General features: G+C 37.6%; 1 protein-coding gene across 8 annotated transcripts in view; it reads left to right on the top strand.

The window, feature by feature from the left end:
• Positions 1 to 27,394, top strand: part of LOC140478939 (inactive N-acetylated-alpha-linked acidic dipeptidase-like protein 2) — a 950,375-nt gene that overhangs the window by 899,041 nt on the left and 23,940 nt on the right. For all 8 annotated transcript variants that reach the window (XM_072572597.1, XM_072572592.1, XM_072572595.1 and 5 more), the window contains 2 exons: positions 15,450 to 15,543; positions 16,226 to 16,424. In XM_072572597.1, coding sequence (XP_072428698.1) covers positions 15,450 to 15,543; positions 16,226 to 16,424 — 293 coding nt within the window. The remainder of the gene's footprint in view (positions 1 to 15,449; positions 15,544 to 16,225; positions 16,425 to 27,394) is intronic.

The raw sequence follows: 27,394 nt of genomic DNA, 5'->3' as shown, positions 1-27,394 counted from the left end.
TGGAAAAGGATAGACCAGATCTAAAATAATTAAAGTTCTAAATTGGAGAAAGGCCAAATTTGGCAGTATTAGGCAAGAACTTTCAAAAGCTGATTGGAGGCAGATATTCGCAGATAAAGGGACGGCTGGAAAATGGAAAGCTTTCAGAACTGAGATAACAAGAGTGCAGAGAAAGTATATTTCTGTCAGGGTGAAAGGAAAGGCTGGCAGGTATAGAGAATGCTGGATAACTAAGGAAATTGAGGGTTTGGTTAAGAAACAGAAGGAAGGAAGGATCAAGTGAATCCTTTGAGTATAAGGGCAGTAGGAATATCCTTAAGATGGAAGTCAGGAGGGCAAAAAGGAAACCTGAGATAGCTTTGGCAAATTGAGATAAGGAGAATCGAAAGGGTTTTTACAAATACATTAAGGACAAAAGGGTAATTTTACCTAGAGAATAGTGTCCCTCAAAGATCAGCAAGGCGGCCTTTGTGTGGCTACACAGGAGGTGGAGGAGATATAAACAAGTATTTTGCATCAGTGTTTACTGTGGAAAAGAACATGGAATATATAGAATGTAGGGAAATAGATGGTGACATCTTGAAAAATGTCCATATTATAGAGGAGGAAGTGCTGGATGTCTTGAAATGCATAAAAGTGGATAAATCTCCAGGATCTGATTAGGTGTACCCGAGAACTCTGGGAAGTGCACAGCGAAGAAGGTTACCTCTGATTACAACAGGATCTTCATCAGATGAGCCAATGGGCTGAGGAGTGGCAGATGGAGTTTAATTTAGATAAATGCTAGATGTTGCATTTTGGGAAAGCAAATCATAGCAGGACTCATACACTTATTGGTAAGGTTGTTGGGAGTGTTGCTGAACAAAGAGACCTTGGCATGCAGGTTCATAGCTCCTTGAAAGTAGAGTCGCAGGTAGATAGGATAGTGAAGAAGGCTTTTGGTATGCTTTCCTTTTTTGGTCAGAATATTGAGTAAAGGACATTGGTTAGGCTCCTGTTGGAATATTGTGTGCAATTCTGGTCTCCTTATCGGAAGTATAAACTTGAAAAGGTTAAGAAAAGATTTACAAGGATGTTGTCAGGGTTGGAGAATTTGAGCTATAGGGAGAGGTTGAATAGGCTGCGGATGTTTTCCCTGGAGCATCAAAGACTGAGGGATGATCTTATTGAGGTTGATAAAATCATGAGGGGCATGAATAGGGTGAATAGCCAAAGTCTTTTCCTTGGGGTAGGGAGTCCAGCACTATAGGACATAGGTTTTGGGGAAAAGATATAAAAGAGACCTAAGGGGCAACTTTTTCACACAGAGGATGGTGCATGTGTGGAATGAGCTGCCAGATGAAGTGGTGGAGGCTAGTACAATTGCAATATTTAAAAGGCATCTGGATGAGTGTATGAATAGGAATGGTTTGGAGGGATATGGGCTGGGTGCTGGTAGGTGAGACGAGATTGGGATGGGATATCTGGTTGTCGTGGACGAGTTGGACCAAAGGGTCTGTTTCCGTGCTGTACATCTCTATGACTCTAAACGTACTCTCCGTATTCCTCTGATTCATAGCTCTTCCTGTGCTGTGCAATTCTCTGTCTGAATTTTATGGTTTCATTTTCTTCAACCAAGTAGCTTACTCAAATAATACAGTAACACACATGCCAACCACAATTTGATATTGGTTGCATGATTGTTCACCTGTATGATCTCGTTCAAATCTGCTTTAATAAGTAACCTATTTCCCATGAAAAAAATTGAATTATATCTTTCAAAGGTAGTAAATCATCATATTATGATATGAGTTCTAATGAAGGAACTCACTGATATCCTTGCTTCTTTTTCAAATGTGGATGCTTTAAGGTGTTAACTTCTTTGCGTACGTTAGCAATGCTAATTCTGCTGTTCAGTTACTATTTGTTTAATTTTGCAGTTTCCCCGGAAATGTCCCATTTGCTTACAAATATTGCTTAATATAGTTAGATGCTTTTTATTTATTTAGTTTCTTTAACTCCACATCAGAAATTGTAACTTCTGGCATCAACGGATTTAAAGAAGATATCTTTGAATGTGAATGAGGTCTGATGAAATTGATGAGCTCGATTAGCTTTTTTTATTTCCTCATTTTCTTCTCTATTTTAACTTCAGTTTTCATGACTACCTGGATCGCTCTTTGCAATGTGTGATCTTCTTTAGATTGCGACATGTCTGAAAGAGATAAATCTGAAATTGTGATGATAATTCTACTTCAAATTAGTTTTGTTTGTAACTCACCATAATTATGAAACTATGATCATGTATAAAGATAAAGGTGACAACAGATTTCCCCAGGAAGTTGTATTCCTCTATCAAATCTTGCTCTCCGTTATACAATTGGTACATGTGTAAATTAACTGTCAAATGCTTTCACAGTATTATCAAAGGCAACATTCTGTATCAGTGATAAAGCTTTATCATTACATAGGAACATCATAGTAAGAGTAAGCCATTCAGCACCTTGAGCCTATTTCACCATTCAATGGGATCATGGTTGATCTGTGGCCTAACCCCATAAAGCTGCCTATAGCCCATATCCCATAAGAGCTTTACTTTGCCCGCTTTAGCACTTTGTTGAAGTATTTTCTTCAACGTTATTTTCCTTTTTCAGAAATGCACTTTAATTAGTTAATTAAAGTTGAAACCTTTCTTAATGTTTCAGAATTATCTTTCTGTTTGCTGAAACAATGTTTCAATCATTTAAAGATTGTTGAAATATGTTTAAATGAAGAAATATGTCTTTTTATTTTCTCCAAGTCGGTGGAAAGACTGTCATTTTATATCATTCTCCTTTTTCATCTTCGTGGTTTTCATGATTTTAAAAACACTACTTGTATCCTTTCTGTTTCTTCACATTGTTCTACATCAAAAAAAACCCCACATCTTGAAAGAAATTTTTATTTGAACAATAAAAAATTGATCTCCCCCTCAGAATACTTCTTAATAAAGTTTTCTTCTAACTTCAAATATTTTGCGCTCATTAGTCAATTTATACTGCCATTCTACCAGTTTCCCTAACAAGGTTTCCCTTTTCAAGACATCTTTACAGCTTTTCCAAATAATATTAAATGGCTTTAACAGTGCTTGTTTAATTATAATAGTGACTTAAGTCTTTTCTAAACTATAAGATGAATGCTTTTGAACAGTTTTCAAGTTTGCGCTATTTGTGAGAGCTTAATTTTGGCTAACCACACTCCATAAAGCTCACACCCACTGGTTACTAACTTCATTTATTTATGCAAATTGAGTTACACCCAGTTAAACAATAATAATACCTGTTCAACCAAATCACAAGTTCCCTCACTCCATTAGATCTTAGGCATTCTTTCAGACCATAACAGATGATAACAAAGCCTTCCTTTCGCTTCTCAACCTTGAATTTCTCCTTAAGTGTTAAAACGCTCACCTTCCTCTAGGAAACTTAACTCACATTGGATATCGGCCGCCGTATTCTAGTTTACAATTTTGGTTTTTCTCTTCATAGCTCTGGTAATAATCTTCACGGTCTACTTGAACCTTTACAATCATATTCACTATTTCAGGTAATCTTAGCATTGCTATTAGTAACTATTGGCTTCTGCATTCACTTAAGCTGACAAGCTCTGTATACATTTAAATTTTTCTGAATATTTGAACAGTTTTCACATTGGAATGTTTCTCCTCAGTAGCTGTGGCTTTTGAGGGCTAATTATTTCTTCAGGCTGTGCCCACTGCTACTACCAAATTATATTTGGGATGTTGCCATCATTGTTGTGGTGTGACAAAACTATCTAAGATGCCTTGGGAGATTGGCTGTCAACAGTCCCTTTTATTGTTTTAACCTCTGCTACCAAGTGGGGAAGGATTCTCAGGACAGTGTTGTGAGGAAGCGTCACTCAACCTGAAACATTAACTCTGATTTCTTTCCATAGATGCTGCCAGACCTGCTGAACTGTTCCAGCAATTTCTGGTTTTTTTTGGTGTTCTTTCAGTTTTTGCATATTCGCACCCTGCATCACCAAAGCACAGTGGCAACTGTGGCTATTATTTACAGGATGCAATGTAACACCGCAACAAGATTCCTCTGCCTTCCAATCCCATGACCACTGCCAGCTAGAAGAACAGGGACAGTACCATCTGCAATTTTCCTTCCAAGTCACACAGCTTCCTAACCTGAAAACATATGGTGTTCCTTCACTGCTGCAATGTATATCCTAGAACTCACTTTTTGACAGCAGTACCCACCCACATGAACTGCTCACCAACACCTTCTCAAGGACAATTAGGTTTGTGAATAAATTTTTTTAAAGTACAGTAGAATGGAAAGATAACTTGAAGGAGGAAAGAGCGGTCAAGTAGGAGAGATAGTTAGAAAGGGAATTCCAGAACTTAAGACCTGGTAAATGGCAATGAAGTTAAAATCAGGGTTCTTAAGAGGCCTGAATTAGAACAATGTCGGTACCTCAAAGGGTTGTAGGTTTGGAGCGGGGAATACAGAACTAGGAGGAGCCACACCACAGTGCAAACAAAGAAAAGCATTATAAAATCAAAGTTTTGCATGACCAGGAGTAACTGCAGGTCAGTTAACCCCCCGCCCAATCACCATTGCCTGCCTATTTGACCTCAGCAGTGAAAATTTCTGACTGTCTGTACAAAAGCCTTAAAATGGTGCCAGCCTCCTGTTCTCTCAACCTCAGCAGCAGTTAGCTCTCAGTGGCTTTGACTCAGCTGTGAGCATGGACAGCCAGCCCAATAATTGGACAGTGGGTCTGTTGTTTGTCAATTAAGTGCGCATCACCAGGAAGATTGTTGCCACTGTCCCACTGTCTGCCAGTGTCTCAGAACCTGTAAATGGTCATCTGCGCTTCCAAGAAAATCCCAGGCACCACTTTCCCCTTGGTGCAGCCATTTACTTTTGAGAGTGTATCTCTATTTCAAATCCATGCTGCTGGTCTTATTTTACACAATTCCAATATCCTAGCTGCTGGTAAGCCCAATTATGTTTGCTAATGAGAGAACCTCAAAGAGTTAGTGGAGTACACTGAGAGCCAGCTTGCTTCTGACTGTTAGTCATTACCAACAAAGAGTTTATCAATCTCCCACCCAGTCTTGTCATACCATGGCTTGCATTTAGCACAGCTAACACATCCTCACTCACTCTTCAGCCTATTACCATATTACATGGGTTGCTTTCAGCACAGCATACCCATTCTGTTCTTCTCACTGCTCTCATTATCACTTATTGAGTTTCTCTTTTCTCCAGCCTGGACCTGTTTACCTACCTGTTTCATATATCTGAATGTACCCTGTGTTCAGTGATCCACTCACCTCACTACCCCCTCACCACAATAACCCCCCCCCGCCCCCGTCCCACCTTGTCTTGAGCGTAAACACAGTTTTCTCCTCATTACTAACTGTTCTGAAGAGTCACCAAACTTGAAAGTTAACTCTGCTGCCTCCCCACAGGTGCTGCTAGATCTGCAAAGTTTCATCTGCAATTTCTGATTTTGTTCCAAAACGTGGGTCTTTACTCAGATTTAGTAGCTCAACTGCTTTGGAAAGAGCCTCATAGTGTAGTTGTAATTCCTATTTTTACTTATGTGTACTTGATTCCTAAGAATTTGGATGAATTATAGTCATTACTAATGCTGGTAGTATAACTGAAATGAGCCAGTGGCCACTTTAAAAGAAATAAACATTGATATGCAGTATCTTTCACAACCGTAAAATATCTGAAAACACTCTAAACGCAAGGATAAAAGGGTCACAGTTTAATATCTCATCCACAAGGCAATATCTTTGGAAATGCTGTAGTTTCAACATTGTGCTATTGCATCACTGGTGATTCTCAGGCTCGATTTTGTGATGATTAGTGTCCTTTAAATCCAGTGAAAGATAGATTCCATTGCATTTTTAGGTACCTAGAAAAATGGATATGTTATCCGAAATGATAAACGATAGAAATATACTTGGTTCAATAATAGAACTGCTGTTTGCAAGGTTTATATTGACAAAGTATATTGGAATAAGCATTTTGCTTGTGTTTTATAAACAATGATTGACAAAACTAAATACATTGTAAAACTTTGTCTACTGGAATGCTGATAGGCAGCTTAATTGTGAATAATACATGTTATTATCTGACGTGTGATAAAGTGACTGAGCAGTGAAGATTTCATGGTGCTGACAGTTACAAATACATGATGGTTTAATTAGGACAATTTTAGCAAGTAATTGCTTGATTTAAGTTTCAATACTAAACCATTATAAAACTGCAACATAAGTGATACAAAAGCACATGCTATAAATGCTTCCTAAAAGATGTATTCCATAAAGCTAAAGACCATATCTTTGCAATATGTCATTTTTAAAGTTAACTTTAAGTTATTTGAAACACAAAATAGCAGTCAAACAAATGAGCCTCATAAAAGTGAGTGGAATTACACAGCAAACCTAAAGTATGAGTAAGCTATATGTTAAACATATTGTTAATTTTTGTTTCTTATTTTGAAGGAGAATTGTACAGCTTTTGAAGAAAGTTGCATTTAAGTTACCCAATTTTTACAATACCTGCATTGTCTAAAACAAAAATTGCCAAATGCCTGTTTCACATTTTTTTCCTTTTATTGTTTTGTGTCTGGATAAGTTGATCATTATTGGCACATTGAACAATAATGAAGAATGATTACTGAATCTAAATTTTCATGGCTTTCATCTGCATTTGCAGTATAAAATGAGATTGTAATGAATCTCTATTAACCAGTGCACAAGACCACTAACTGAAACCTAGACAAGTTAGGTTAATTTAGGTGTTAATAGTATTACTCACATAAACAACAGCTGTCTATACATTTTTGATTTGTTTTTCTTTAGCTCTGATGTTCAACCAAATACCTCCATTAGGGAAAGAGAAAGTACAACAGTATTTCCTATATCAAAATTTAGCACAGCAGCAATATTATCTTTATGGGTGAACAATCTACATTTAAACACTATAAAGAATATAAATATTGTTGCACAGGCAGAAACCTTTTCTGGCAATGGGAATTTCCTCAGTTCAGCTTAAGTATAAATGGCATTTCCATTGAAGTTCTGCTGACGTGACAGTAGCAGAGGCATTGAAACCCCAAGGAAATTATCTGCGAATCTCTCCTAAATGCATTAGACAGATTTCCTGATTTGAACAAGGACAAATTGATAAATATCTTCAAAAGGTGACCTAGATTATGCAGCTACACCTGTTAATTTCAAACACCTGCCAATCAAATGTGTTTGAATGAAAGGACAAGATGATCCTATTTGAATTGCATGGTTTGCCTCCCTCCTTTCGTCATCAGAAACAGACAAAACAAGTAAAATGTGGATCTCTCACTGTCAGAAGTTAAATTTATCCAGAGGGTGGAATTTAGTGGAACTCACTGGAGTGATGTGATGGTAGCCAGGCTGGCAGAAATGAGTAGGTGGCAGCATGTTCAATGACTGGCAGTGGAAAAAGCAGCCAGAATTTCGCAAGTGGCAGAAGGCCACTTCAGCAGGTAAAAATACCTGCTGGCAACAGGTGACCATTTGGGCCCAAGAAGGAGCTACTTAAGATCAATTGTTTATAACTCCACTGGATTTAATGGTGGCTCGGGGATTTGTGGCTGGACTCACATGTGTCACTCTTACTAGTAAACATATCCCCGTAACCTTATCCAGCCCAATTGAGAATCTAGGATTCTCGAGGGCAAGATTTCTGCTCCATCGGGAGTTAATGAGTTGAGCACTGGCACTATTAAAGAAACTGCCTGATTGCAGTGAAATTGTATTGGGCTTCCTGTGGAAAAGTGATGCAGGGTTCCCACTGGTTTTCAAACTGATGTGCGGATCTCCCATCATCACAGCTAAATTCCAGCAACAATTACTGTGTGTAATGCCATTTTTTTTAGCCAGTTATTGTCTTTGCTGTTGAGAGAATTGAGAAAGCCAATAGCAAACCAAATCTTCAACGAAAGTGTTCCATTTTTATCACATCTATGAATTGGCAATTGATCAAAATTGTTTTATACTTCCATTTTCTGCATCACATCTAGCCTGTGAGTTACTTTTACTGCTTATTGAAGCTTTTGTGAATAATGCATGAATTTGAAACCCATTAAGAAAAATAATGAAAACACATATTCAATACATTTGTTGATTTTAACCACAACAGTGCTCATTAGCTATTCATCTGTTATTAATAATTGAATGCTTCCAATTCATCATAACATCATCTAATGTTATGTTTCACAACTATTATTATGTAGACGTTTCTCTGTGCCGTGCCATTAAGATACACAGAACAGAAAACTCATTATTAAAGTTAGCTTTTCTTAAAGGTTGGTATTCGAATATTTTTCTTTTTGTATTGAAATATTTGAAAGCCCTCTGATCCAGAGATTTTTTTAAGTTTCTCATTGCGTGATTTGTATTCACCAGTTACCACAGAACAATTAACAGCACAGCTTGATGGAGCTTGTGAAAAAAATGATCTGAAATTCAGAAGGAAGTTGTGATTTTCAAATTTCCAGTTAAAGGTGTAAGAGTAGTGCTGTGATGCGGATTAAGGACTATTAGCAGAGCCACAACTGTTTAATTCATGTAAATTAAGTGGGCACTGACTTGAATGACGTGGTGAGTTAACTAATTAGAACAGCGATGAATAAGTAAACCTTTTGTACCTGGACAATTTCAATTTAGATATTGTAATCATTGAGCAGTTTGATTAGAAATTGGAGTCTGACCTTTCTAAACATATAACTCTATATTTCTAATCATGGCTGTAGAGCAGGCAGCCAAAATGTTCCCAAGTGATCTAGCCAAGGACAGTTTCAGGACAAAGCCTGCTTCTTTATTATAAATTAACCCTATCCAAACCCAAATAGAAATGTTCTGGGGAGATGCTGGTGCTTTTCAGTCCATCTACTGAACTGTCATAACTGGTAAGAGCAAGCATTTGTACATACATTTGGGAAGATACATCAAGAACTCGCTTGATCTCACAATAGGAATACTTCCAAAAAACTAGACACAACTTGCATTTAGACAAAAATGTTTAAGATTCAGCTCACTGAGTACAAAACAAGGAAGTTATAGTGAATTTTTGTAAAATACCACACTTTGAAAAGGATATGAAGGCATTGCATAGATTGCAGAACAGAAAGATTAACATGAATGGATTTTGTACCTTCAGAAAAGAGAAGGTTGAGAAGAGATTTGATTGAGATGTTCAAAGTCAAAAGGTGTTCTCGGCAGTACAGATGTAGAGAAATTCTTCCCATGAATGAGTGCATCGAAAAGGACAGCACATCACTTTCTGCTTAATGGTAAAAGAACGAAAGGAGACATATAAAATCTTTTCATTTTGTTCTTTCTCTCACTTTCTTCCTTTTGCTTGCTTAAAATAATTATAAATTTTCCTGTGAGCCCAAAAAATTAACTGTCTGAATCTTATCAAATGTAGATTGAACTGCTGTTTTTATTCAGGCGTTTTATTCAGCAGTGTTTTAAGAGTCGAGGAAAATGATTTTATACATGGTGTGTCATGAGGTTCTGTAATGCTGTCTGTGATGGTTTGGTGAAGGCAAATTCAATCATAACTTTTGAAACAGAATTGGATATAATGTGAAATTTAAAATGGAAGGAAATGTGATTAAATGCAGATGAATGACAACAAATGTTAAGTGTAGCATCTCACCATGCATATGTAACCTTCAAATGCCTTCTAGGAATTTTTGTGACGGAAGAAATAATTTTGAATGGAAGTTTCAAGGGAAATGAAACTTAAGAAGCAAAGTCATTTCTTTATTGCAATATTCACTCTTCTGTCTGTTTGGTTCCTGAAGAATTGTGTTTTCAGAATGAGAATGTTCGATGTAAACTTAATTTTAGGTTACCATTAAGCGTTATTCTGTTGAGAATTATTGGCACACTATACATGATTAAAAAACTTTTATTTCTTGTGACTAGTTCAAACTATGTTAGTTATACTCCTTCATTGAGAATGATCTGAAAGGAATGACTTTCAAATGAACTATGGGGAGAAAACAGCTTTAATCAACATGTGTTGTGACATTATCAGCATTTTGAAAAGGAATTTATGATTCTTTTCCGTAATGACACAAATAGCCCACCTTACTACTTCCATATTTACCCAACAATTCTTACCATGAAAGAAATATCTTGACCGGTTGAACTGAACAAATTAAACTGAAATAACTTGAATAATTTCAAAACATCTGAGTCTCCTATTAAGTGAAATCATAATGATTTTTATATTCACTCACAAGGCCAACATTTATTGTCTAACCTGAATTCTCTTTGGAAAATACCTACTTAAACCATTGCAGGTGGTGAAGGGACTTGACACTGCTGTTATACAAGGAGTTTCAAAGGTTTGGCTCAGTGATCGGGAAAGTGCAAAGATATATTTCAAACTTAGGATGCTGTGTGACTGAGAGGGGCCTGCTAGCCTTGATCTTGTCAGTAGTAGCATTATATGGGAAGAAGCCTTGGTAAGTTGCTGCAGTGCATTTTATAAATGGTACATATAACTGCTGATGCGTTCTAGTTGTAAATGTTGAACTTGGTCGATGGAGTGCTGATCAAGCAGGATGCCTTGTCCAAATGTTGTCAATTAGGCTCAAACATTTTTGATTATACTATCAATGACCTGGCTTCCATCTTAGTGATAGAAGTGAGGATGTTCACTTAAGCTTGTACAGAATCCAGTGCTATTTGAAACTTCTAAGATACTGAAACAGTCTGTGTCCATGTGCACCAAGACCAGGACAACATTCAAGCTAGAGTTGATAAGTGACAAAGAGCAGACATGCGCCAGACAATGACCATCCCCAATAAAAGAGAAACCAACAATATCTTCTTAATGGCACTACTATTGCTGAATATCCCACCATCAATACCCTAGTTGTTACAATTGACCAGAAACATAACTGTGACATGTACATAAATACTGTGTACTGCAGGCCAGGTCAGAATCTTGGAATCTTTGCCCGAAACATCGATTTTACTGCTCCTCGGATGCTGCCTGAACTGCTGTGCTCTTCCAGCACCACTAATCCAGAATCTGGTTTCCAGCATCTGCAGTCATTGTTTTTACCCAGAATCTTAGAATTCTGAGCTGAGTAATTCACATTCTGACTCCCGAAAGACTGTCCACCATCTGCAAGGCATAAGTCAGGACTATAGTGGATAACTCTCTTGCCTGAGGAACTCCTGCATCAATGTTCTGGGGCTAAGAATATTGGCCTTCAGCAGCCACAGGTGTTTTCATTTCTGCTGCGAGGCATGATACCAACAAATGACTGAGGGCTGTTGTGGTGCAGTGATAGTGTCCTGGCCCGTAAGCCAGAAAGCCCAGGTTTAAATCCGAGCTGCTCCAGAGGTATGTCATACCATCTCTGAACAGGTTGATTAGAAAATATCTTCTAACCAGTGATTGAGGGCTCGCATGGCACAGTGGTGGTATCCCTACTTCTCAACTAGGAGGCTCAGGTTCAAGGCCCACCTGTTTTGGAGGTGCATAATAACATTTCTGAACAAGTTGTTCAGAAAATATTTTCCAACCAGTGAGGAGTTTTCCTTTTAATTCCCTGTCCTTCAATTTTTCCAAGGCTCCTTATAAGTTATACTTGGACAAATGTTGCCCTGATGTTAAGAGTAGTCACTCCCACCTTAACTCTTGAATTAGGCTCTTTTATCCATGTTGGAAGAAGACTGAAATGAGCAAAGGCTGAGTAATCCTGGAACAATCCAAACTGAAAATCTTGTAGCCACAGTAATTGTAACAGTTACAGTTCATCCAGTTAACATTTGGGTGAGTGGTGGACATCAGAATTCTGATGGTGGGAGTTCGGTGATAGTGAAGCAATTGCGTGTCAAGGGGAGATGTTTAGGTTTTCATTGTTGGAGATGGTCATTGCTTGCCAGTTGTGTGATGCAGAGGTGACTTGCCATTTATCAGCTCAGGCCTGAATATTGCTCAGATTTAACTGCATTTAAGCAGAGACTGCTTTGGTATCTTAAAAAATCATGAACGGTACTGAACACTGTAACAAGTGATCTCATGATGGAGTGAATGCTAGTAATAATGTGTTGAAGCTGATTGGGATCAGACACTGTTTTCCTGAGAGTCCTGTTTCCTCATGAATTTTTCACAGCAACACCTCAATCAGTCCATGCAGTCAGCACTGTTTCTCTTTTGCAGTGTGAATTGTTATTCCTTTTGTCATTTAGCATTTGTGTGTATGGCTTGATGAATGCAAGACAAAAACTCTTGACCTCATGCCCCTTTTTCAACAAAACCTGAATTTCTTGATCTATGGACATCTTAACACAATTTACAGCCAATTTTTGAATTGGAACCAATATTGAGGAAATGCAACAATCACTTTACACGAAAGGAATATCTCATAAACTGGGATAAGTACAAAACACCAGGCTCAGAAAGTACATTAATATATTGTTTTTTAGATAGTTGAAAATTAATTGGGAAACCACCTTTGAAGATGTACCTTTAAGACAAGTGCTATTGAAAACATGATTCTCTGAAGGACCATTAGTTATAGTTTTTAAAAAAGGTACTATTTACATTTCAAACCATAATCCATTCAAAATAACTATGCATTAATAAAAGCAAAAATTGTTTGATGCTGGAAATCTGAAATATAAACAGAAAAATCTTAGTAGATCTGGCAACATCTGTGGAGAGAGAACGAGTTAACATTTGACACTTCATTGGAATATTTTCTTTTAATTTATATTCAAGTTAGCAAACTGCTTATTGATTGTGTATTTTTCCACTTTCCTCTGATTTATTCCTGAGCAGAATGGAGATCTATATTTGTTTATCTGTTTTAAAAGTATACTTAAAGCAATAGCTAAGAATTATGACAGCTGATCCAGCACTCATTGTGAATAAGGTTTATCTGACTTGATTCTGTTGAAAAGATCAAAACCACAAGCAATATTGTAATGAGAATGTATGTTAATAATAGGATGATGATACACTGATATCAGCAGTCACATGCTATTGATAGTTGAGTAGTTATTTCCATCCTCTCTCGAGAGCTGTGATACATCGATCAATATTCTGTATAATAGAATATAAATTAAAGTTTATTGAAATTCCTGAGTCAGACACTAGTCACTCTTAGAAAAAACAGAGATGGATGTAGCAGACTTAGAGTAGGGACGGTATAAACTAACTGAGTTATTTTAACAGTGCATTGCTGAACCCTGATACTCAAACCACATGGTTAGGAAAATCCATGAGGAGAAACCAGAATGGGGTTGTATAAACGGAGGTAGATCAATTCGCGGTGACAGCCCAAACCACAATCCTCAGTTCTGTTGAAATGTTTGCTGTGCGATGCTGTACTAAATAATAAGGATCCCACCAACAGATGTTTTCCATGATGTTGATTTATGTTTTGTTACAGTGGTCTTACCATAGTTCCCACAGCGCATGCAGTTTTTTCTCATGTGGCAAGAATAACAATATTAAACATGGAGAAGTCTGGTAAATATATACTGTTCAATAGTACTGCTTCAGCAACCTCACTGCCAGTTTACAAAGGGTACAGCTTTGTGGATGGAAGTGACAGGTTGAGTTTTCCATATATTTATTCTTTATCATTCCTGACATTTGTTTTTAAGCCATTTGTTATTTTAATCCAAATGCCAAATACATGTGGGCCTGCAGCCATTAAGTGGCCAAGAGCATATTCTATTCTGCCTACAAATGAATTTGCATTTCACAAGGAGAGTCCTTTTAAGGTTTGTTGCTTTTCATATACAGCAAAATAAAATCCCTGATAAAGTTTAGGAGAAAAATATATCCTTTTTATGGTATGAAATTCTAACACAATTCCTCCATTATGTCACACTTAGTTACTTTGCACTTGTATTTATTATAAAATTGTGACTTAATAGTTGTGACCTTCGCTTTCTGAGAGGTTGTATTTCACTATTCATAGTAATTCTTTGAATTTAATAGACACAGTACAGTTGGTAAATACTTACTTATAAAACGACTGTCCAAACACATTAAAGTATTTATTGTCTGAAAATCTTAGTTTGTTACTTGTTTCAGAGTTTTTCCAATGCTTGTCCAACAATAATATGCATTTGTAAAGTGGTGTTATTTTTATTGAACATATTGTTATGTGTTGGGTTTGTTCCTTGGCTATGATAAATAAATTAATTAACTTTTAAAGCAAACATTTTATGTCATTTTAAATGCTATCAATTGAAATTGGCAATCTTTTCATTCACTTTGTCTGTATAAATTAAAAATATAAAACTGCAAAGTGTAGTGGCTTTGAATCACATCATTCAGTAAGGACCTAGGAATCATCCTTAATTCGTCGATTCATACCCAATCTGCAAAATTAATTAAAGAGATCAAAACAATGAGGAGCATTGCGATCAGTGAAGCATTTCATTCATCTATTAGTATTCCTTCATTTTGTACTTGCAATGGCAGTGACTCGCTGACAATACTGGCCTACTTAATGTTGTGGGAAGCCACTTACAATTTTAATTTATATTATTGAAACAACAGCTTGAATGGTGAATGGAGAATGTTTCATAATTCATTGATATATCAACTTGGTTTTGTACTGGAAGATTACAAGTGATCTTGAGCTTACTCCAAATTAGAACTAACCTTCATAAAACAGACAAAATAATAAACTGGAGGATAGTGAATCTTTAGAATTTGCAAGCCAGAGAGCTATGGAGACTCAGGCATTGAGTATGTTAAAGGTTGGCATCAATAGAATGCTACATCAAGGGAAATAATGTTGCTGAAGTAGAAAGTAAGCCATGATCTTAATGAATGATGAATCAGTCTCAAAGCCTATTCTTTCTCCTGTTTCTTATGCTCTTACATTTTGAGTGTGATAGGGTTAGGGTTAAATGTCACCTTAAAGCCTCTGCATCTTCTACTCCTCATCATGGGGTCATTCTGATATCCTGCTGTGTTTCTGGTTCATACAGTTTTCTCACATTCTCTGACTCCCACTCTGTTTCTGCTCCACTCTGGTTCCTCTCTGACAAGGTCAGGTTTCTGGTCTCCTTCTGAAACTTAAATCTTGCTCAGTTATACCTATCAATTCTGGATCACTGGCTCTTTTATCACAGTCTTTGATTCCTGGTCTGCTCCTGTTATTTTATCACAGCCTGTTGCTTTCAGTCTATTTCCTCAGACCTCCAGTCTTAGCACACTTTTTTTATGAGTAAGAAAAAATCAGACTGCCTTTTCTGTCTCTGTTCATTATGGCAGTGATAATGTGCAGTCAAGCATTGCACTCTTTAAAATATTTATATTTTATCATAACTGTCCATAATAAAATAATTTGCCTGCAGATCTCTTCCCAGATTATACCTTTTGATTTGTTCATTGCAGTTAACAGCTGAAATGATTCTGCATATAGCAAATGAGCCAGTTCTCCCTTTCAGTGTCCTGGACGTAGCCCTGGAGGTTCAAGAGAAACTCAAAGGTTATGTTTCTTTCTAAACTTACATCCTCTTGACAATGCAGTTATATTATTATGAATTTAAATTTTGAATATGATAACATTGCATATCAATTCCATTCTTCGTTGCCCGAAGTTACTGATAATCAATGCTTTCTTTCCTTGCGATCTCCAACAAATGATGTTAGAATTTATTGGCATGAACAATTGTTTTCTAAATATTTTCTTGCACATTATGTAATTGTGCTGTGTAGCTATTCTTGAGTTTGATATTTTCTATACATAATCATTCCACAGCGAGCCAATATGTGGGCGGCACGGTGGCACAGTGGTTAGCACTGCTGCCTCACAGTGCCAGAGACCTGGGTTCAATTCCCGCCTCAGGCAACTGACTGTGTGGAGTTTGCACGTTCTCCCCGTGTCTGCGTGGGTTTCCTCCGGGTGCTCTGGTTTCCTCCCACAGTCCAAAGATGTGCAGGCCAGGTGAATTGGCCATGCTAAATTGCCCGTAATGTTAGGTAAGGGGTAAATGTAGGGGTATGGGTGGGTTGCGCTTCGGCGGGGCGGGGCGGGGCGGCCTGTTTCCACGCTGTAAGTAATCTAATCTAATCTAATACCGCTTGTCAGCATTAGAATTTTATGTTTTGTACTGAATATTTTATTGAATATTATTATAATTCTCAATTATATATTTTATTTTTCAAAGATGACAACATTGCTTCAGAGCAAATGTTGGCATTGGCCAACGCATTGAGAGAAACTGCACAACTTTTTCAATCCGATGAAATGCGTCCAGCTAATGATCCAGAGGAAAGGGATCCTGCCCATTTGAGAATGCTAAATGATGTGCTGCAGAACCTAGAGAAAAACTTTCTCATCCAGCATGCTCCACCAGGCTACTATAGGTATGGGAAAATGCTTACATATCTGTCACAGAATAATGTAGAGTTTCCATTCTCTAAATGGAATATGACAAAGTACAGTTGCTTTTTTGATGAAAGATAATGATAAATAATAGCTCATAAGATCATGTAGATGCAGAAATCTGTTATATTTTACATTTGTGGCACAAGCAAAATGGGGAAGTCTTTGATGTTTGACATGGTTGAATCCTGTGCCTATCTCACTGGTAGAATAGCAAACCCAGTTTTTAATTACCTTACAGTTCAGCTGTGAGAAAATGGAAGCATACAATCTTATAGTGCAGAGAGGCCGTTCAGACATTTGTGCTTAGCTAGCTAGTTATTTGAGCTATTCAGTTAGTCTATCTCCTATGCCCTTTCCTAAAAGTCTCGTAATATATTTCTCCATATCAGATATTCATCTAGTTTTCATTTGAATGTTAGTATTTCATCTTTCAGGCAGTGCATTTTAGAGCTCAAAAACTCAGTATAAAACCTTTCTTCCTCTTGCAGCCTCTCACTTTTATCAGTAATCTTAAGTCTGTATCCTTTCATTCCCAACTCTTCTGCCAATAGATGCTTGCTTCTTATTCACTGTTCCAAAACCCTTCGTGATTTATTTTTAATACCTCAGATTTCATTTTCACCTCTATTCGAAGGAGAACATCCCCAGTCCTCCATGTCCCTAGTAATTACATAAGTTTTTTTTCCTGTGTCCATTGAGCCTTTACACCCTTTCTGATGAGTACTTTAGCTGAGGGCTAACTAGTGTTTTATAGAAGCTAACATAGCATTTAGCATTGTTTTTCCACTCTTTGCTAAAGCCAAGGATCCTGTGTGTTTCTCAACTTGTCCTACTGCCTTCACTGATTGTTTACATTCCTCTATCAGTCTTTCTGTTCCTGGACCCATTTCAAAAAGTGTATTGTTTAATTCATATTGTCTCTCCCCATAGTTGTTCTGACTAAAGGTTTTCGTTTAACACTTTATGGTATTGCATAAGGCCCTCCAGGTCTGAAAGAACCTTTACCTTATTGCTCTCTACTTTCAGTCCCCTAGATAATTTTAAATTGGTGCTACTGCTGATCCTATAGTCCCTTTGAGCATTTTGCAACTACCTTATCAAATTCCTTTGTAAATCTGTACATGTGACTTGAACCATACTACCCTCACCAACCCTGTTTGTTACTTTGTTTGTATAACAAAAGTTATTTAATACAATTTGCTTTGTATGAATCTGTGCTGGCTTTCATTTGTTATTCCATAATACTCCAATTATTCTTATTAGAGATTATTGTATTTGAAAGTTTCCTCACTGCTGATGTTAAGCTGTCTAGCCTGTAATGGCTGGCTCTATCCTCCAGTCTTTTGGGCAGAACAGCTCCAATTTCCAAACTTACAATTCCCGTATCTCACCAAGACTGAGTGACTTTCATATTTTGTGGACTGTATTTTTAAGTACATCCTCTTCATCTGTTTTATGCAATGCAACATCATGGTTCCTTCCTCCTTTTCCAGCAACACATTTTCAGCTCCTTCCTCCTTTATTATTACATTGTCAGAATTATCTTCTCCAGTGAAGCCTAATGTACAATATTTGCTACTTAAGGCAGAGCTCTGGATCCGCAAGAGTATTTCCTTTTTGTTGACTCCACTCTTTTGTTGTCTGCCATGTAATTTTTTTAACCATTTTTAAAAGGCTTTTAAAGTTCATTAGATCTTAGTTGCAAATTTATTATTTCAGTCTGTATTTGCATCTTATTGTTAATGCAGGATAATAATTACGTTACTGGACTAGTAATTATGAAACCTGGGCTAATGGTTTGTTGTCACGAGTTAATTCCCAGCTTGATAAATTCGGGACTAAAAGGCTTATCTCAGTGGTGGTAACCACATAATAACTGGATTGTTAGCTCATTCACTAACATCCTTGACAGAAGAAAATCTGCCATCAGTACCTGGTCTGGCCTGTATTCAACTCCAGATTCACAGCAATGTGTTTGATTGTTAACTGTCCTCCGAAATTAGCCTACCAACCATGAGATTGTTACACTTGGGAAAACCTCCTCCATGACAAGGAATGCAGCAATTCTAGGATGCCACTACCTTCTCAAAAGCAATTAATAATGAACACTAACGGCTTTGCCAGAGACACACACATCCCACGAGTGAATTTTTACAAGTCCTTTTATAAAATTACATATTTCCTATATTCATCTTGGCTCTCTAATATGCTATGGGACTTATATTTGTTGTAATCCTGATTTAAATTAGGAGGATATTTATATCTTTAATTATCAGAACCAAAGTAGCTTTACTGTTTATCTTTTATCCGAAGAAAAAGTATCAACTTTGGCAGATAAAATACCTTACCATTTCCTCTTTGAAGCCTTCTTCTTGTTCAGTTCTTGATTGGCTTGCTAATTTTTGATTCCAGTTCCCCTGGGCCAGATCTCTTTTCAACTGCAGTTATTCTCTTTGCAGTCAAGAATTGTATACTCAATTGTGTTTTATTGTTTTCCATAGCTATGCTGCTCCTTATATTCCTGATGTTCCCAAATAGTCTCCTCCTAAAGCATGCTCCACTTGCTGTACTTAATTTCACAGAATTAGGTATAGTCCTACCTCATTCCTATTTGAGTTAGATACATACTGATGACCAAAAATTCTTTTACACACATTTACATCTTTCTATCTCTGCCTTTACTGTGTTACTATTCCAGTCTGTATTAGGACAATTGAAAATGCCTAGTCAGCAGTATTCTAGTTTTCACATTCTTTTGTAACTTGCCCCATAATTCTTTCTGATCTTCCACTTTTGATGGTCTATACTATCTGTTGAGTGTGTGGTGCTGGAAAAGCCATGATGAAGGGCTTTTGCCTGAAACGTCAATTCTCCGCTCCTTAGATGCTGCCTGACCTGCTGTGCTTTTCCAGCACCACACTCGACTCACATCTCCAGCATCTGCAGCCCTCACTTTCACCACTTTGACCTATATTATCTGTCCAGTAGCCTATTAGCTCCATAACTGTTCCTTGATTCTAACACATTTAATTCTTCTATGTCTCCTCACATGTATCAAAACTTTCCAGTGATGTGCTAGTTTTTTGATCAGAACTGCCATGACCTCTTCCCATTGTCACCTTCTCTATCTGGAAGCTGGATTTAGTGATATATAATCCAGACTGCAACTTTTGGATTTCTGACCTAACCTGACCAAGAAACTATGATGGTACTTTGTGTACTGTGCAAAAGAACTTGATTCAGTATTAAAGCTGTTGTGAACTTACTGAGCACCATTTACTTTACAATGTTATTCTTTGAGTCTGGACTTCTGAGCATCGATAAACAGGTTTCTAGCACATCGCCACCTTCTCAAGGGCAATTTGGGATGGGCCATGAATGATTTAAGAACACTGTTCATGATACTAGTCTTTATTAAATAATGAGAGACTGGAACCTGATGGCATTTATGGAGATCAAAGTGTTCTTGGACACAGATACCTGGGTAATTTGGGAAGGTAGAGTTGAGCTCCATGATCTCCATGAATGGCAAAATAGATTGAAGGGACAAATGGCCTATTCCCATTACTATTTCTTATGTTTCTCTCTTTATCAGAAAGTCAGACAATTACAGGCTCATGACCTCCAGGATATCAGCCTAACAAACTGACATAGTAACACACCAGTGCAGTTCTCAAGTTAAACTAAGGTGCCGTCTTCCTGCTGTTGTGGTTCAGGTGGACATTATAGATCCAAAGATACCACTAAAAAAGGGCAGTTTTGTTCTGGAATCCTGAATAATATTCTTTCTCATACAGTTAACACCTTAGAAAGAGATTAAATGGTGTTTGATCTCACTACTGTTGTGGGTTCTTGTTAGGTATCAGATCATTGGTATGTATAGTACATAAGATCAATGACAATAGTACAAACACAATCACTATACAATATAGAATGTCCCCAAAGATATGAAAAGCATTATATATATATTTAAGTTCATTCTTTCCAAAGTATGCCATTTAATTAAAGTTTTGGGAATAATAAAAATTATATTAAAAAGCAATAAACTGTTATGCTCCACCATGAAATGTGGAATAAGGCTATAATTACGGCTTCTGTTTGGTGGGACTTCAAACTCTGTAAAAAAAAATAACATTTTCGATAAATCAATATCTTCTGTGATGAATGGCACTACTCTCTGAGAAATTGATTTTTCATGCATTTTATAAATTTATTATCATATTTAAAAACAAAAAAAAGTATTATAAGTTGAAAGAAATAGGCTGGAGAATCAATCTTGATGTTTTGTTAAAGATGCCACACAAAAATCTTTCAAATATATTTAGTCCCAGTCGCAGAGGTGCAGTCACTTGTGGGGCAAGAGAAAGAAAAGCTTTGGGACATTTTCCTTCACAGCACCGCAGTGATTATTGATTTGGTTAAACCAGATCTGTCAGCTGAAGCATTATAAATAAGGCAATTCTTCATCTGTAAACAGGGAGGCTTAGGTGTAATTTACAGTCAGTGACCTTCAGACAACAAAGCAAGTTTAGATCATTAAGGGTATATCCATAATTTAAATTCAGTCTTTAATTTAGATCAAAGTATTCTTTTCCTTTAGGCTTTCCCATTTGCTAGGGTTGGGAGCTCGCCAATTAGAAATACAAGTCAATGACCTTGGTTCATTTGGAAAAAAAATCATCGCGGTGTTTGAGAAAATAATTTACATAAATGTTATTGTAATCTGTCTTGGTATAATTCAATGTATTACAAATGCCGCAAACAATATAATGCTCCAATTAACAATGGTTGGATTTAGTAATGTAATAGCATAGATTTCAAATGCATTTGTAGCTTCTTGATTAGACACTGGTAATTTATTTAGAACAGTCATGCAATAATGATGTATTAATCAAATCTGCTTAAGTGCACTGCAGTTATTTTGTGCAAATAGGAAAAGAACTTTGTGACCATATTTTTATCTTAAAAAATATTGTGAGCTGGAAATTTATGACATCAGTGGAATCTATCATTTCAAACTGAGTCTGCATTCATTATATCTCGAGGTTTAGCACGACAGTCACTCAATTAGGTGAACACTGCACTAGAAATTTACCTTTTATTGCTCATGTCTTATATAACAGCCTAATACAGGGACCCATATGTGCATTTGATTCTGTGATCTCCACTGTGCCTCAAATGTATTTCTCTTGTCTTCCAGAAGATGGATTAATGAGCACTCTATTTAGTTGAGGTTATTTGTAAATTAACAAACTGGTGTTTTCAGGTGCACAATTTAACAGAATAATTTTTATAGAAATTCTATCTATTTCTTTCACTCCTCATCATGTCAAAAATAAACCATGTAAACATGGTCTTGAATTTAGGACTGGTTTTAGTGTACAAGTTAATATTTGTTGAATTAACTTGCACTAATTTCAGAGAGAAAATTCTGTGCAGCACAGTTTCAAATACTACATATCTTAACATTGCCGGCTGAATTTCTCTAACATGCAGCAATGAGCCCTATTAGCTCAAATTGATATGGTGTGTGAGAAACACCATTCTATTCATCTCTTTGCCTAAATCCAGCAAAAAGACCTAGGCAATTTTTCCAGAAAGCGTGTTTGTTTGTGATATTGAATCCCTTATTAGCCAAAATAAACATAATTTCCACTAAGATGCTATTAACTTGAAATTGTTCAGAAGTTACATATTACAAAGATCTTTAAGATACATATTGCTTTATAATATGAAATAATGCAAGAAGTATCTCATTGTTCTTGTCTCATGATTTTATAAACCTGGGTAGAGTTAGTAGTGCCTTGCAGTAAGGGAAGCCAGCAACAATGTTAATCCCAGAGCTCCTTGGCACTCCTCAGCACGAGAAGGATATTAACTCATGGAGTCTGGTGAAAGTGATTGCAGTGACATTCCAGATGCATTGATGGGTTGAGAATTTGGAGCTGCAACACAAGTTCTTGAATGTTCCTTCTATGGCCACCGGAATGGAATTGCCATCCAGTCTTTCTCAGTGCAAAAGCGGCTCTAGAAAATCTGGATGGCCCAGGACATCCTCAATTGGTGCTTGCATTTTGTATCAGAGAATTGAAGAAAATGATAGTAATGGGATCTCAATGTTCTCCTCATCTTCCTTAGAGTACTTAGAATTCCTTCAGTGTGGAAACTGGCCATTTGGCCCAATATGTCCACACCAAATCTCCAAAGAGTAACCCACCCACATCTATTTCCTTACGACTCTACATTTACCCCTGACTAATGCATCTAACCTACACATCCCTGAATACAATGGGCAATTTAGCATGGTCAATTCACCTGACCTGCACATTTTTGAATTGTGGAAGGAAACCAGAGCACCTGGAGGAAACCCACGCAGACACAGGGAGAATGTGCAAACTCCACACACACAGTCACCTGAGGCTGGAATTAAAACTGGGTCCCTGGCACTGTGAGACAGCAGTACTAACCACTGAGCCACCATGCCACCCTTGGGGGAATCTTCACCTGCTGTTTCTCTCGTGGAAGCTGTGCAATAGTTACTGGAGGTTGTCGTTCTTTCTCGGTGTATGAACAAAATTATAACTGCAGGACTGACTGTAGGCCAAACCCAGGACTGCAAGAGCCATGGATCCATTGATGCTGCTCGAATCAAGTATCTGATTGCCCACAGCCAGCCACCTAGATGAGAAAAGGATAAACCCCTTGACTGACTGACCGACCATATCCTTGTTGACCACTCCAAGGACATTTCCACTTTGACTTACAGGCATAGCCATACAGTGTGTTTACCGCTTTTTTTTAGATTACATTACATTACAGTGTGGAAACAGGCCCTTTGGCCCAACAAGTCCACACCGACCCGCCGAAGCGCAACCCACGCATACCCCTACATTTACCCCTTACCTAACACTACGGGCTATTTAGCATGGCCAATTCACCTAACCTGCACATCTTTGGACTGTGGGAGGAAACCAGAGCACCCAGAGGAAACCCACGCAGACACAGGGAGAACGTGCAATAAGCTGCTGGAACATGTTATCGGTGAGGCATTGATGTAGCACAATGCCACCTCCTTAACTGGACTTGCTTTGAATCATGACAATCTGCCTGCCTACCCCACTGCTAAAAAGCAAACAAGCGACAAGAGGCTGGCAGTCACCAAACAGCACAAAATGAGTGAGTGCTAGGAAAGCAAGCTAACAGCTATAAGATACAACTTGTGTAGATACATGAGACACGTGTGTCCTGATGCACAAAGTGACTTAGCTAAACATGATCTCATTAGTGTCCCTGAGCTCCAAAGCTAAATTCAGAAGGGCTGTAGTGACGTGAGAGTTGGTCCAATAAGAGACATGCCCTGCTAACTTCTGTGAACCAAGGCTCATGGAGAGTAGTGCCTGTGAAACAGGAAAGGGCATTGTGTTCAAAACAAGCATTTAGTGTGCTGCAGTAGCCAGGTAACCACCTTGACTTGCAAATCCGGAATTTTAGGAGGGAGTAGTCCCTTTGGAATACTGACATCAAAGACAAGATGTGCTTGGCGGTGACATCAAACGCACCATGACTGAGATGGCAGGGAATGCTCCTTTAAATGTGGAGGCTGATGAAGTGAAAAGTGAGAGGAAGTGATTTCTCCTAAGGGGACCTCTATCATGGTCTGGGGGAAAGGAGAAGGGGTGAGAGCAAAATTGTGGGAAAGGTCTCAGACACATCTGAGGGCCTTGTCAACTACAGCTTGGAGCAGATCAAATTGCTGTATGTTAACTTATTTATCTCCTCACAGATGTTGCCAGATTTTGTATACATTTTTAAAAAGAATACATTGAGTAAGTCCTAATTCAATGGGAAAATTTAAAATCAGAAGAAAGCTAACAGAAAGATAGATATAGCAATCAGCTCACTACTCAAAGTAAAAGTAACCTAAGCGATTGCACTTTATGCTGCACCTTGATTCAAGCCAACAATGACATCAGCTGAGCTTTAATCACCTTCATTGTCATCCGTCAGATTGTGGAACAACATTGCTGATTATTTCAGTTGTTTGACAATAATATAGAATATCTGTTCATGAATTGTAATCAAAATTAACAGGCCAATGCAACATTCTTGCTGCCTGTTAATGAATGTAGACTGGTTCCCTTGGCGTGATGCTCAGTTTAGACTCCTCAGTGTCTTACCAGCATGAAGTCTGCTGTTTGTATGGCAGCTCCTGCCACAGCAGGTTTTTATATGCTGTTCAAGGCTTCAATGTTGTGGAAAATGTGGTCTTAATTACACCATAAGCAATGAGCACATAGTGCCTCCAGACTACTAAATTGAACACCACATGTGGTGATTGCTACATACTTGTTGGTTTACTGCGATAACATAAAATGCAGCTATCAAATGCTCCAAGCAAGTCATGACAGTTCATGGAATAGGAGTGCAAGTAATAGTGTAAACTGGAGGCAATGTCTGAACATTGAAGGAGTGATGTTTGTCATGCATTGACAGCTGTCAACAGACTTTCTACATGTTTGTCAGCAGAGATTTCCTTTAATCGAGCCTGACTTCCAGCATGTCATCCTGTACAGGGAGAATATGTGCTGCCTGTGAATAGAGTAAAGAAACAGAGAAGCTCTTCAAACAATCACATTGATGACTTCTTACTTAAACAGAAAACTGGACTTTCATCATGGCTTCTGGAATTACAAGTCAAGAATTTTCCTAACTTTGCAATCCCATCTCTGCACTGGTTGGGTTAGCAGATAGGATTCTGGCAGCAAGCCCATGATGGACCAAGTCAATGCCAAGATACGTGGTTTTAAAGGTCTGTCTTTGCCCACAGAAACTTTGGCACAGTTCTACAGATCAACGTAAATCCCTCTGTACTCTCAGCATCACCCCAAACCCTCTTATCACCCCTCATGTCCCTTAACTATTCTATAACCCACAAGCCACACACACTGGATCTACTTTATAAGCAGAACTTACAAACCCCTTAGTAGCATTTGGACATCTTTGAAAAGGTCATATACCTGTCAAAATAAACAGACCTAATTTGAATAGAAACAGTAAGAAAAATCTGCTTAAAAAGCTTGTAAATCTGTTAAAAGCATACAAACATCACTTGTATAGCCACGTAAAACATTATGCTTTTCCGAAGGTTGTATTCCTTTTACTACCAACGATCTCCTGTTCCCTGAATAATCAAACTCAGCAGTACTAAATCCCTTAGCGATTGTGAAACAGACAAGAGCTCATTATCTTTGTCAAAACTTTCAAACAGACTAACTGTTGACTGTGCAGTTCTATTTTGAAAGAAATGGAAGAAAGCAATTGAGAGAATGCAAACAATTAGCTCTTAATCTCCCATTTCGCCATCCTTTCAATATCGCACAATATTGAATAACACCTGATCCAGTGGATAAACTATTTGAATACATCTGAACTTTTTTTAAATTGATAACTTGTCAGAAGTAACAACCTCGCAATACTTATTTAATAGTCACTTACCTTCACCTTCGCCTTATCATCCTTATTTTATTAAACACAGATTTAACTTGGGCCACAGCATTTTATGATGAATAAGTAGTAGCCAGAGCAAATGCTGCTGGTTCGGACCAAAATAACAAACCTCCCTAAAGTCCTGCCTCACTTTCATCCACCCTTCCTTAGCCCCTCAACCAGTCACCTACTAATTGGACAGCAGATCTGTCTTCCCTTGCCTCTCACCTTTTCACCTATTCACCTACTAATTGGACAGCAGCAGATCCATCTTCTATGATTATTAAGACCACAGCCTCATCACCTACCTCCTGGCAGACTAGAGTCAAAGGCTGGGATACTTCGCAATCTTGCACCAGTAATGAGGTCAGCCAGGTGGAGCTCATAGAATGTGAGTTCCCTGATTGGGACTGTTAATCTGGTCCAATTAGGCAGCCCTGGCTGATAGATATAAACAGAAGTGTCAGAGGTTCTGCTCACTCTGAGAGCTGGCTCTGAGGAAGCTGGAGCAGTGTCAAGGACTCTCCATGTGTAAAAAAGGGTGACTTGGTGATGGGATACCAGCCTCTATGGAGTTATTTCAGCTCCATCTCCCAATTTCTTAGGGTCACAAAAATTGAAAATCTGTCAACTTTTACTGATATTGCTCCATGTTCCAGAATCATCCTAAAGTAAAAAAAAACGATGTGTATAAGCGAACATTAAGAATGGAAAAAATCAACTATTGGTGACATTTCTTCCCATTTATTTCAATACTTTACAATTTGTGGCTGATTTCTGGTTATACTTTGAAGATGGTATGAGTGGAACTTTGTGTTAAATAATAAATGGCAGATATATAGTTCATAAATTTTCAGAAATATACACTTGCATTTTCATCCGAATCTGCAGGTTCTTAATTATTTCTGCAGGAAGGAACATCAAAACAAAGATCGTCAAGTATTGAAAGGGTTAAAGTAGCTTAATGATTTTGAGCTGTTATCAGTAAGTAATGGAAATCAGAATGCACAGCAAAGAGAATATTTAAAGATGAAGCCGGTATTTCCATCAATAATGTATGCAGGTATCTACTTGTAAAAGATTCATAAAGGAGGAAAATGACTTTTTTGCACTTGTTTTGCACAGGTCTTCCAGGCAGTGTATTAAGACTAGTCTATCACACATAATAAGATACTTTATCTCCTTTAGGAATGTGGCCTTAGGTTATTAATCAAGTCCGATGTTCAACACTCAACTCCTCTCAGTCACTGTGAAAAATTCATTAAAATGGAACTTGCATTCTAATTTCATTAACATTCAATCAATAATGTATTTGTTTCCTTTCTGGTGTCCTATCGCAATTTAATGCAGCTTGTTAGCTGAGTGCTTATTTATATTTATGATTGAAATAAATAAATAAATAAGAACTTCACTCGTTAAGAAAACAAAGAATGACCCTTTCTGACCTCAAGCCTGCACTAAC

This window comes from Chiloscyllium punctatum, chromosome 6 (genome assembly GCF_047496795.1).
Source record: "Chiloscyllium punctatum isolate Juve2018m chromosome 6, sChiPun1.3, whole genome shotgun sequence".
NCBI classification, from domain to species: Eukaryota; Metazoa; Chordata; class Chondrichthyes; order Orectolobiformes; family Hemiscylliidae; genus Chiloscyllium; species Chiloscyllium punctatum.
This window is presented reverse-complemented; position numbering and strand designations above follow the sequence as displayed.